Here is a 13,549-nt window from a genome sequence, read left to right on the forward strand (position 1 = left end):
TGCTTCCCCCTCAACAACCACGCTAATGCCATGTTAAAGTTTTGTTTGGTGTGTGTATATTCTCAGCAGATGCTTGCAATCATCTGGGTATAGTCACAACAAATAGAGTTGGATAATTGTGTCATGACTGATTTCATCACCCTGTTTTAACCTGATTCTGCATTCCTTGATTGAATATCGAGAGTCCAGAAAATATCTAGAAAAAATACAGACCAAACTCATCTATTGATGATAATCAATGCATCTGTGCAAATCAAAAAGACAGCCTTGTATGGCATGGGTAGACAATTGTGTGGGTCAGTTTGCTGGACAAATATCATTGTGCATATGCTTGACAGCTGGTAAAAGAGTTACAGAGCAAAAACTGTAATCAAAACCTTTTCAGTTGCTTCTAACAAATGCATTTCAAATAATATTTACTTTTGCTGGGAGAAGCCAATATATTCAGCCTCTGTTTTTAAACAGCAAAATAATAGAATTGCAGAAGAGAGGCTGAAACTTTCTATGTAAATAGTGTTTTTTCTTAAAAAAAAAAAAAAAAAAAGAGAGAGAAAAAGAAAAGAAAAGAAAAGAAAAGAAAAGAAAAGAAAAAGAAAAGAAAAGAAAAGAAAAAAACGAAAAAAGAGAGAGAGACTGCAATTCAAGGAGGAAAAACTCTTTTTAATATTACTGTGTTGTCACCCAGACTCTTCAGGGTGAATTGCCACCAAAATCCATCATTTTCTTTTGTCTCTGTCCATCTAAATATTTAGACAGGACTGAGAAGCGATGTGGTGGACCTAGATTTCCAAAAATTACATTTTGCAGAGTTTTCTCCTCAAAAACACTGACTCCCATGTGACAGCAGCCATGAGCTCAGGTTTTGCCCAGCCCTGGGGAGCAGATGCCGGGGCTGGAAACTCATATTCAATCAGAATGCAGAACTAAGAGGCAAAAACGTCACTTCCTCAGTGAATATGTGTTTTGTTTTCTCATTTTCGTGTTTCTTACTGGTTTTCCACGAAACATGTCAGAACACTGTACAACTGCATGTAATCACCCATTGTAATGCTTTCACCTTTTGCATTTCTTTTTTTAAAGCTCAAGAGTCTGCTGACCTTATTTTCCTTATTGACGGATCAAACAACATCGGAAGTGTCAATTTTCCAGCCATACGTGATTTCCTTGTAAATTTGATTGAAAGCCTCAGAGTTGGAGCTCAGCAAATACACATTGGGGTGGTGCAGTATAGTGATGAACCCAGAACCGAGTTCGCTTTGAACAGCTACTCCACAAAAGCAGATGTTCTGGATGCCGTGAAGGCACTTAGTTTCCGCGGTGGCGAGGAAGCTAACATTGGTGCAGCACTGGAGTTTGTGGTGGAGAACCTCTTCACCCAGGCGGGAGGCAGCAGGATAGAGGAAGCGGTGCCTCAGATTTTAGTGCTGATAAGTGGTGGAGAGTCTAGTGATGATATCCGAGAGGGCTTATTAGCGGTGAAGCAAGCTAGTATATTTTCGTTTAGCATTGGGGTCCAGAATGCTGACAGTGCAGAGCTGCAGCAGATTGCTACTGATGGAAGCTTCGCATTTACTGCCCTGGATATCCGTAACCTTGATGCTCTTCAAGAATTATTACTGCCCAACATTGTTGGAGTGGCCCAAAGACTCATTTTGTTAGAGGCCCCAACCATTGTGACTGAAGGTATGTATGCCTTTCTAGACTGTTGCATTTTGATGAACTTTGCACGCTTTAAAAACAAATTTTACTTTTTAATTATTTTTGCAATGCATCTCTCTGGTCTGATTTTGGAGAAAATGTGCAACTGATGTGCAGAAACTCATTTACCCAGTGGGTTCTCTTTTGAAAACCATAAGGTTTTGTGTCTATAACTTGCATGACATGGAGTTTTAAAGAACACAAGCAGAGTATAAAAATGCTCATATAATCCTTATTGTGGTATCTAAGGGTATAAAAAGACCCATATAATCCTTATTGTGGTATCTAAGAGTATAAAAAGGCCCATATAATCCTTATTATGGTATCTAAGCACCCCTGGAGGTAAACAATTCAGCATGTTTGGCTCTGAAAACATGTATGTCATGTAAGCTTACATTATATGTCAGTTGAAAGTGGCATCAGAATGAAATGTGACTAGGGAAGCCAATAGGGATGTAAAATAGATCCCTGTTTCAAACAGTTGAAATTACCAGTTTACTAAAAGAGTAAAATGACCATTTTGGAACTGTGCACCATAACTGGGAAAAGGGTAAAAATCCACCCTGAAGCTTATTTAGAGGCTCTTGTGTTGTTGAACTTAGAAGCAAAACAGCCCTTAGTTCTTCTTAAGCAAAATCCCTACCTTGCGAACTTATGTTTCCCTTCAACCTCTAATCTAATTAAGTTTGCAGCTTTCCATGAGGCCATGGGAAAAAAAATAATAAATAAAATAAAAAACGTGGGTGTCCATATTCTGCTGAGGTCACTTTATCACCTTAAGTCTTTATTGCCATTATTTCTTGTCTAGCATTAGCTTGGGTGCAGTAGAATAACGAACACACAGTGCCGTGTGCTGGTTTTATGGAGCATGTAGGTGATTAAGAGTTTCTCACCCTGTGATTTTATGACTGAGTTAAATGTACTGATAGCGAGCTTTATGAAAGACCCAACACGTTGCATTTTGGAGGCCCCTGGGAAGGGCCAGGCTGGAGTTCCTGCAGATAATCACCAGAACGTGTAATGCAAACAAGGCTTTGGGGATCTGAGTGCCAGTCTGGAGTTCTGTACATGCTGTTCAACTCGTGATGTATGTTGACTTATAAAACTGCATCCCAGATGTCTTCATTAATCTATGTCTAAACATGTTTGCTGTCCCATGGCTCAAATCAAAGGGAGGAATTTGCCTAAAAGATCATTTTATGACCTTGCCTTGATTATTGCAGGAAGAAACACAAAGAACTTTTCCCTGCAGAGCCCCACAAGAACCATATTTAGCTAAATAAGCTGAAGTATGCATGTCTAGCTAAAAACATGCATGACAGAACCCAAGCAAGTCTATGGAAAACCCATATTCTGCCCCACAAATTTTAAACCCAGCAGGTGGGACATTTCCAAGGGGGCTAGAAGGACAGAGATCATTAGTTCAGAAGTACGTCCAATGCTCTGAGCTTTTAAAATATGAGTGTATTCCTTTTCAATGTTTTAATCAGATAATAGCCAGATTAAAAATGCTGGTACATTTGGTTTCATCTGTGCTTCGAATGTTTTTCACTCAGCTTGTTTGTAGAAGGTACTACAGTAGCATCAGCCCATGCAATCACTTATAGGCGGACCTGCTAAATAGAGAAGGTGGTGTTTGCAGAGGAACTTTAGGGAATTTCCTTTACCTAGTGTCCTTGGAAATACATTTGGAAGTCTGGGGCATAAAGCAGTGGTTTGGGACACACAGAGCAGCTGGAATGGGATGCAAAGCCCCTTGGAGATGCCAAGTATTCCTGTCCAGTAAAGAAGTCATCTTGCTTCACTTGAGCTCTTGAGCTGTACACTAGGGTTGAAAGGGGCTCTCAAAGTGCCTTTCTGCCTCTCTCCCCTCTCCTTTAGTGACTGGGGAAGTCTAGGTGATTAAATCAGATGTGGTGTTTCACCAGAGATGGTTGAGATGGCAAAGAGAAGGGAACAGTGCAGGGCCAGGTTTGAGGGAGTCACCCTCTGACATTCCTAGGAGAGTGCAATGACTTTGACAGTCAAAGATAATGCTTTGATCCCAAACCCTTTGAAATTCCTGGGAGACTTGCCATCGGCTTCACTGGGCTCTGGATCAGACCCTATGAGATGTGTACAGCCTTCCCTAAATATTTTTGCTTTTTATCCATTGAAAATAGCACCATGGGGTCCTTCTTCCTGTGGGTTTTGGTTTCAGTTCTTGCATTCTTCTTCTCTAAGGAAATGTACTGCAGCATTCAAGAGAAGCGAGAGGAATTAGTAGAGGAGGGAGCTATTGCTTCGTGGCCTCCCTCGTCTTTGCAAAGCCCCTTTGATGTTTTCCACAAACTTCTATATAAAGTCAAAAGTCCCCAGGGTCTCCATTTTTGGGTATCTAGCTGCTGACAAGCAAAGAAAGCACTTCAGACATCTTTTCTGGATGATACAATGCAGGGATTTCAGGCGTTGCTCTCCATTTGGAAAGTTTCCTGTACTCAGCCCTCTCCTTCTCGCAGTAATTGATGAAGAAAAAAAACCTGACCGGGGGGGAAGAACACTGTATATCTCCTGGCTCTGGGAAGGGGAGAGCTTAAATAAATCCTCGTAGCTGTGTGGGTAGCTCTGTTTGGACAGCCTGGGCGGTCAACGCGCTGCTGGTCCAAGCCACCAGTAGGTGAGGGGCAATTGCAAGGCTCACCAGCAGAGGTGGGTCTCTCAGCAGTCCCGGGGCAGCCGAGTTGCAGAAGTTGTCTCCAGCTCTAAATCACTCCTTGGGGCAGCCCAATCTTAGAGCACTTGCCCGTCATGAGAAACCTGATGGAGAACAGCACTGCTTTCTGGGGCCAGCTGGTGTCGGGCCAAGGAGGACTGCAGCCAAAGCTTTGTTCTTTCTTCAAATCCAAAGTAAATAGCCTCCATGCAGAGGAGCCCTGATGGGATGAGGGGCTGCCCTTTCCCATCTGGGCATGACAGAGAGTGTTTGCTACTACTTGCCCTGAGTGGTGTGAGGTCCTGGTGATGCTGGGTCTCAGACTCCCTGGGGCTGTGCATTGAGCCTGGGGGGCAATGGACTTGCGCCCTTGAGTATTGACTCCACCTTAGGAGCTCATAGGTGGGCAGGCGATTTAAGGACACAACCTGGGTGGATGATGTTGTGAGTGGGGTTCTTCACAATACTAGCCATGGCTCGCTGCTTTGAAGAATAAATGGGGGTCGGCTGAAAGAAAGTGTTGAGGTTACCTCCCATCGTGATCACGTATAATGTTTTTGTCATAATGAGCATTGGTCTTGTTAATATTTACTGCTGTATTATGTACATCTGCTGTGTTAAATATGATGGTGTTTTGGTTTCAACGCTGCACAACAGTTTTTTTTCCCCCTAACTATCTTCCTTCAAACTTAGCCTGGGAACTGGAAAGCTAATTGTGCTCTTTCTGCATCCTATGCCATCGTCAATATAGAGTTTCAGAGATTACCGCCTAGGCGACATATTTTACTAAAGACATGGCAACCAGAATAGAATTCAGCTCTTCCATGACTGGGCTGGCTGTGCCAAGAAAAATCATAACTTGTTTTTGTTAGATAAGAAATAAGATGTAGGACGCGAAGACCCACAGTCCAGGTATGTTCAGTAAGTGGAGACTGTTCTTTACTTGTGTCATTGCTCTTGTGAAAATGAGTCCAAAAATGAGACCAAACAGCTCTCTGGCATTATTCAGATGGCTCCACTGCAGACCATGGAGCACCACCTGATAATTTTGTCTCATGTCGCAGCTGAGTACCAGGATTTCTCCTGAATTTTTGCCCTTCTTTTTTGTTTTTGCTGCTTAAGCATTTTAATATTAAATTTTAAAAGCAATGCAATTCTCGCGACTCTTCAACTCATCTATGTTTTTGAAAGGGGAAGCATTTAATCAGATTTCTTACTAGCCCTCCACTAGAACCTAAAACACAATTCTGTTTTGAAATCAAGACCTTTATAAACATGTTGAAAGTAACTATACCTCAGACAAACAAGAAGTTTGTTGCTGGGCTGTTGACGTTGAATTGATGTGGAGGGGGTGATGGAAGCCTTCACTGACATTATATTCGTGTGTGTATCATTACTTGCAGTTATTGAAGTGAACAAGAAGGATATAGTCTTCCTGATAGATGGCTCAACAGCTTTGGGGACTGGCTCCTTTAATGCAATTCGTGATTTCGTTGCCAAAATCGTCCAAAGGCTGGAGGTTGGACCCGACCTGATCCAAGTTGCAGTGGCACAGTACGCAGACACTGTGAAGCCAGAGTTCTATTTTAACACCCACCAGAACAGAAAGGATGTGATGGCTAACGTGAGGAAAATGAAGCTCATGGGCGGCACAGCACTCAACACTGGCTCGGCACTGGACTTTGTGAGGAACAACTTCTTCACCAGTGCTGCCGGGTGCAGGATGGAGGAAGGGGTGCTCCCCATGCTGGTGCTCATCACAGGTGGTAAGTCCAGGGATGCCGTTGACCAACCTGCGGCAGAGATGAAAAGGAACCGGATAGTGACCCTTGCTGTTGGGTCGAGAAATGCCGACACGGCAGAACTCCAAGAAATTGCCCATGAGAGGGATTTCGTGTTCCAGCCAAATGACTTCCGCCTTCAATTCATGCAAGCCATTCTTCCTGAAGTGCTGTCGCCCATCCGGACACTCTCTGGAGGAATGATTGTCCAAGAACCTCCATCAGGTAATCAATCACCTTGTTCTAGTGAAGGAGATATGGTTTATGATTTTGCCAACTTATTTTTTACATGTAGTGATCACAAGAAAAAGCATGAAGTACGTGTTTCAACATAGCTACACATTGCCTCTTTGGTTTGCAGAATGTGCATGAACAGATTGGCAAATTCAGTAGCATGCCTGTTATTATACCTTTGTCAACACTTTCTGGAGATTTTATCCCATTCCACGTTTGTCACCAACATTTAAAGCAGAGACGTGAAAGACAAGCCTTGCTAGATAAGTGCTAAGATTGTGCAGTGGAGGTTTTTTCTCTCATTTAGGATTTGTGTAACCTATGAACAGAACACACTGTGACTATCATAATCTCTTTCCCATTTTGAAAATCATTCGTAGTGGATATTTACTCAAGAAAGTTAAAAAAAATTGTTCTGAGTGTAAAGAAAACAAGAAAGTTTCTTCAAGGAGATGTTCAGAGAAAGCTACCCTGACACTGTTGGACTGAAATACCCGCTTCAGTAACATAATTTCTTATCAACATTTATTCAGCTCATGCCATAAGAGGTATATGAGACTAGTGGAGTGTTGACTTTAATTTAATCTGTTTAGAAGATGATTCAAAGCCCTGTGAAGCCAGTGTATTCTTTTTAACTTGTTCTTTCCATTGACATCAGTAGACTGGGAAGCAATCCAGTAGCTAGAGTCATGTCTTCTGAGGAAGTTTCCTGGTATTTTAGAAGGTGTTTTATCTACATAGAGATTTTATACCAAATTTCTCAGGATTTGTCCCCAGTAGAGATGCCTGAGGTTGAATTCTTGTCATGATAGATCATATTTGAACCTTGAAATTCTGTCCCATGGCATATGAACGTTAGTAAGATAGGACTTCTTCCAGCTCCCAGTAAGGTCAAGAGTGAGATTCCCATTGGCTTAAGTGGGTGTCAAACTATGTCCATGTTCTTTTTTCTAGTTTCCCCAAGTAATTTAAAATTATAAACCACAGGGCAAAATAGAATGGATTTTTGAAAGGGTCCTTAAAAAATTAAAAGCCAATGACTGATCTACACAAAGAGCAGACATTTTAAAATTAGTTAGCCAATACTTGTCCTTAATTAAGATGAATATCACGAGACTTACTTAATAAGCTTTTTTTCAGAATGTGTTTCCTGCTAATACAGTTTTGCATGGCTATATACCAAACCCGACATTTTTATTTTTCAATGCAAATTAAAAATGTTCCTAAACTTCCTTATTCTTTAAAGCTTATTCATGCAGCTTATGTTTTTTGTACTCCTTTTGCTTGACTGTACTCACAGCTACACACATTTGCAATAAGCAAGTAAACATATCCCACTCTGTAAACAGAGTATTATTAGTAACATAACTAATTATGACACTGGGCTGTCTGTTACATTTCAACTAGATTATCTAAAGATATTTTCTCACCCTGGGCCTTGAATGAAACTGTTCTGGGAACAATTAAAAATGCAAAAAAACAAGACAATCTGTGAATCTGAGAGCAATGCCTGTAATGCAAAGAGCCCTCTTCTCACTTCTGTTTTTAATAGCTCAGTACTAGGACAGCAAGCTTACAGTGACAAGGCCAGCCAGAGAGATGGATGAATGTAGCCATATATCCATAGGTAATTGGGATAAAACAGGAAGATATTGAACGCCATTAGCAATGGGCGTAAGTATGTTCTCAGATAACTTATTTGAAGGAAGGCATCCACAGGTACACTGAAAGAGCCAGCTCGTCTTTCTCTGAGACCTTAAAGTTTGAGCATTTTGGCCTGTCATCTGGCCATGATGTATTAAGAGAAAAAAAGCATAAAGGAGAACTTGAAATGTCTTTGGGGTGATATTGCATGTCTATGTCTCAGGGCTCAAATGCTGGGAGACAGTCTAGGATGAGTTTAGCCTTAAAGAAGGAGCTGAGAGCTGGCCAGTTACTGGCAAAAGTGGAGAGTTTTCCCCTTCCTACAGCCTGCTACATGCATGTCTGTAGCTGCAGAGATCAAAATGCAGTTTTCTGCACCAAATGCTGTCATTGGAAAGGCAGGTGTCTCAGGCAGCCATTGCAGCCTCATCCAGACCAACTTCTCAAAGCCAATAGTAAAAGCTATTTTTAATACCCACGCAAAATACCAGCCAAATTGGTTACTTGGCAGAAGAGTTTTCCCATGGAAGCAGAGCCTCGCTCAGTGCCGCGGGCCACCTGCTGCTGGCCGCACAGCACAAGGGTAGCATGGCTGCAGCAGTCACTGCTCGGGGGCAGGACGTGGCAGGACGGGGGTGGTCCTCTATGTCCAGGGATGTCTGGGGGAAGTCTTAGCAAGAGGGTGGTAGTTTTGGGTGTCAAGCAATGCTTTATGTGCCAAAACGCAGAAATATTTGCTAAAGTTGCAGTGGAAAGCCCTGAGCAAACCCATGATGATCAGCAGGGTGTCTACAGGCAAAATTCAGTGTTGCTCCACCAAAATCAAGGAAGCTTCTGCCAGCTAAAGACATGGCCCAGAACATGCAACTCTGGCACTAGCAGCCTTCAAAATCATCTGCCATAACAGAGACTGAGCCCTGTTGATAAACCTGATGCTTAAAGACTTTTCAACTCGAGTCAGAAACCTTCTCTGCCAAACTGAGTGTTGTCCAGCAAGGTCCTCGTTATTTGTTGTTTGCTAATCACAGTCTTTCTCTTCTCTTTCTGTTCCCCACTTCCCCCTTCCTCCTAACAAGGTTTACATGTGTGTACGGCGCATGCTGTATGCACACATGAAAAAAATCTATTTTGTTTTCTATGATGTCTCATGTTGTTTTCTGTGCTCTACTGCAGTTCAAGTAACCAAAAGGGATATCATCTTTCTTTTGGATGGATCACTCAACGTCGGAAATGCCAACTTCCCCTTTGTGCGTGACTTTGTTGTGACCCTAGTTAACTACCTTGATGTCGGAAGCGACAAAATCCGAGTTGGCTTAGTGCAATTTAGTGACACTCCTAAAACCGAGTTCTCTCTATACTCATACCAAACCAAATCAGACATAATTCAACGCATGGGGCAGCTGAGGCCCAAGGGGGGGTCAGTGCTGAACACTGGCTCTGCACTGAACTTTGTGCTTTCGAATCACTTCACTGAAGCTGGTGGGAGCAGAATAAATGAACAAGTGCCACAGGTCCTAGTCCTGGTGACGGCAGGGAAGTCTGCCGATCCCTTCTTGCAAGTTTCCAATGAATTAGCTCGGGCCGGAGTGCTGACTTTTGCTGTTGGAGTTAGGAATGCGGATAAGGCAGAGCTTGAACAGATTGCATTTAATCCAAGAATGGTATATTTTATGGATGATTTCAGTGATCTGACAGCTTTACCCCAGGAGTTAAATAAGCCTATAACAACATATGTTAGTGGAGGTGTGGAGGAGGTTCCACTCGCCCCAACAGGTAATATATACCTTCCTTCATGTTGACTGCATTGAGTTAACTATGTTTCTCTTGACTGTTTGTTCCCAGTGTACACCTTAACGCTTGTCCAAGTCATCAAAGCATTTTGGACTGTGCTTAACCTTAAATATGTGGCCTGACACAGTCAGCTCTTCATTTTGTTGAAGTCTTTGCTAGCACACTCTAAAGACGGCACAATTTTAGGCAGGTCAGGACTGAAGGACCATCAGAGTGAGTCTCTGTCCACTAGTCACTTGTCCAGGTGTTCCCTTTCTATCACCATAATAACATCACAACCTGCAAGTGCATTGCCTGTACTAGCTCAGGCAAAGGGAGTATGTCCTTTTGGCCACAAGGAGTGGTGTGGAAAGGTAGAAGTAGTGATAACGAGCATAGAGGAGCAAAGGTCTAGCCATGTACAGGTAGATAAATCACTTCCCAGAGCCTCTCTGAAGAAGTGATATTATCAGGCTGTCACAGAGGCTGATTTTGACTTCAAAGATAGTCTCTAACCTTAAGCTCAAAAACTGTTGTCAAGTTTAACGCTTTCTAAACAGATGTTTGGTCAATAATTCTCTTATTCTGGCTACATGCATATGAAGACATAAAAACATCCAGGATTGTTTAGTATGGAAAGGAGATGATTAAGACGAAAAATATTAAGATACAAAAACATGAGGTGCTCGATTGTGCCTTGGACATTCAATGAAATTAAAAAGACATCAAATGGAAACAGGTAAAAGGAATTTTCTCCTCCCAAAGCCATAAGTCACCTCTGGATTTAACTGCCTTGTGATGCAACTGAGAGAAGTACTTTAAGAGAATACAGAAAATATTCTATGTATGTATGTATAAACTAATGTCTATGTATTGCTTAATGAGCCTTTAAATAGGAAAAAAAAATGCTCCACTGCAATTGTATTTCATGCCTCCATTGCTGGTAGGTTGCTAGAACAGAGATGTCACTGGCCTATTCTGATATGATTAATTTATGATATGACTGAGATGACACGCTATGATACAGTATATGATATGAGATTATGGTGCCTGAATTTACTGAGTCCTAGGAGAGGTGTCCTTGCTTTCCTTTCCTCCTCAGATAAATACGGCAAAGGTACTGTTTAATCTTGTAGCCTCTGAATTCTTTGGGAAATGATAATCATTTGCTTTGCATATTGAAATCCAGGTAATAGACAAAGAAGTTTCTAGGATGACATTTAAGAAGAAAAATGCCTTCATGTCTTTTTTTCCCCTCTTTTCATTTGTGAATTTATTCTAGAAAGCAAGAAAGATATTTTATTCCTGATTGATGGTTCAGCCAACCTCTTGGGTAGCTTTCCTGCCGTCCGGGACTTTGTACACAAAGTCATTTCTGACCTGAACGTGGGTTCCGATGCCACACGAGTAGCTGTAGCTCAATTCAGTGACAACATCCAAGTTGAATTTGACTTCTCTGAACTTCCGTCTAAGCATGACATGCTTCTGAAAGTGAAAAGGATGAAGTTAAAAACTGGGAAGCAACTGAACATTGGAGTTGCGCTAGAGGAAGCCATAAGGAGGCTGTTTGTGAAGGAAGCTGGAAGCAGGATTGAAGAAGGAGTTCCCCAGTTCTTGGTCCTCCTTGCTGCTGGGAGATCATCTGACGATGTGGAGCAACCATCAGATGCTCTGAAGCAAGCCGGAGTTGTGACCTTTGCTATCAAAGCCAAAAATGCTGACCCTGTAGAGCTGGAAAGGATAGTTTATGCCCCGCAGTTCATTCTGAACGTTGATTCCCTCGCTCGGATTTCAGAGCTTCAGCCAAACATAGTGAACCTGTTGAAAACTATCCAGCTTCAGCCAACAGGTACAGGGACCCAGGGTTTCTGTGGTTTCCGAGAGGCTGAGAAACACCATTTACATGCCCCCTTCTCTTTGGTAACTGGGGCAATTTGGCCTGGTGATGTTTAAAAATGATTACGTAGAAATTGCTATTTTACTTGGATTTTCCTCTGGTCTGATCCAGCAAAGCACTGAAATCCAAACTCAGTTTTAAAGATAAGTGATGCCATCAAAGGAAAAAGCCTTTTGTTCAGCTGCAAGAGCTGCAGTAGATGCTGTTACTCGTGTGCAAAACATGGTACAAATGTGAAGTAGCAGAGAGTCATTGCCCCAGCCAAATAAATTGACATGCTATGCTGGGCAAGGGCTAGAAGGAACAAATTAAGGCTTGTCTCAATTCCTCTTTCCATCCTCCCTTTTCTGGAGGAGCTCTGTTTATTGCTCTGTTACTTCTTAAGGGATGTGATGGCAGTTTCTATGTTTTCTACAAGCACCAATAAATTAGATGGTCTTGACTCAGTTACCTTTATAAGCTCAGTAAATGAATATGGAGTCATTAAAGAACATAGAAAAGAACCACATGGCCACAAACAGAAATTGACACTGCGATACTGGAAATTATCCGTGTCCATCTGTGAGACTTCCCAAAGGCAGCCCTAATTTGAGAATTGACCTGTCTCCCAGAAGCAGGAGGAGACAAGGAAAAGTAATGACTTCTGCATCACCTTTTCTTAAAAGTTCTGGGCAGATGGACTTAGAATCATAGAAACATAAAAAAGAAATAGGGCTGGAAGTGATCTCAGGGTGCCATCTGCTACATTCCTTTGTCCCCAACAAGATCTGCTCATCCAAGACTGGCTGTCATTTTTCTAATCTGTTCTGAAAATCTTCCAGTGGAGGAGATTTCCCTGATCTCCCTAATCAACCTGTGCAATTGCTTTAATATCCTTGTCAGTAGACAGTTTCCCTTAACCTCTGCCTTCCTAGTCACAGTTTAAGCCTTTTACATCTCTTTAAGCTCAGCAGGAACACGGATGTCAGCTCATTCCTGTGTTATGTTTGACAGTCTTTCACTCACCTCAAATCTGCTGTATGTCTTTTCTCAGTCCTCATGTCTCTAGCTGCATACCTGTCATTCATTTGTTCCTTGTAGGTTTTGTAGGTTTTCTAGCTTTTCACCCTTGTTTCTCTGATATCAACCAGCACCTAATGACCAGAGATAATGTCCCCTAGTCTTATCTTACCTCATCCTTTCTCAGTGAAGTCGTTGCCCTTCCCGTATCTGTGCAGATTCCTTCTGCCTCAATGCAAACTAAGGTGACCGGTGCTCTTGAACTGTGTCCTCCCTTTTCAAACCATTTCTGTCTTGTCAACATCTTTTGAATCTATATGAGATTGCTGGGGAAGGTGACATCGAAACCTTGTTAAGTAAATAAATTTGATGTCTACATCCTCTCTGTTAAAAAGCTGCTTGTGACATCCCAGAGGAACTCAGGATGGCTTGAGATGATGATTTCTTGACCATTCAGTCTTGATTACTACACACCATGTTGTCTTTAGGTGCTTACAAACTGTTTAATAATTTGGGGTCGTTTGGTTGCTTTTTTTGAAGGCAACTGAACTTTATCTGACTCATCTGTACTCCATCTACTTTCCTGCATCTTTGAATATAGGCACTGCATTTGCTTTTTGCCAGTCTTCTTGTTCCTCATCCAATCCACAAGATCTCAGAGGGAATTACCAATGGTTAGGGGAGTGCTACTGCTCTTTGGGTGCCACAGTCAGAAGTTCATCAGGCTCAATTTGTTTCAAAAATAGCTTATGCTTAGGTATATCTGAGTATTCTTAGCCTGATCTTTTCTTCTGCAAGACAGAAACCATATCCCTATGTTGCTGGAAGGAATTG

General features: G+C 42.0%; 1 protein-coding gene across 10 annotated transcripts in view; it reads left to right on the top strand.

Moving 5' to 3' along the window:
* Positions 1-13,549, top strand: part of COL6A3 (collagen type VI alpha 3 chain) — a 56,653-nt gene that overhangs the window by 11,076 nt on the left and 32,028 nt on the right. For 5 of the 10 annotated variants that reach the window (XM_082762890.1, XM_082762892.1, XM_082762894.1 and 2 more), the window contains exons 1-4: positions 557-1,683; positions 5,794-6,396; positions 9,223-9,822; positions 11,102-11,668. In XM_082762890.1, the coding sequence (XP_082619016.1) occupies positions 957-1,683; positions 5,794-6,396; positions 9,223-9,822; positions 11,102-11,668 (2,497 nt within the window). In that variant the 5' untranslated portion in view covers positions 557-956. Of the gene's footprint in view, positions 1-556; positions 1,684-5,793; positions 6,397-9,222; positions 9,823-11,101; positions 11,669-13,549 lie in introns of those variants that run through there. The other 5 variants (XM_082762891.1, XM_082762893.1, XM_082762897.1 and 2 more) reach the window with 4 other exon arrangements.

The sequence above is a fragment of the Aythya marila genome (assembly GCF_965140915.1).
Source record: "Aythya marila genome assembly, chromosome: 6".
NCBI classification, from domain to species: domain Eukaryota; kingdom Metazoa; phylum Chordata; class Aves; order Anseriformes; family Anatidae; genus Aythya; species Aythya marila.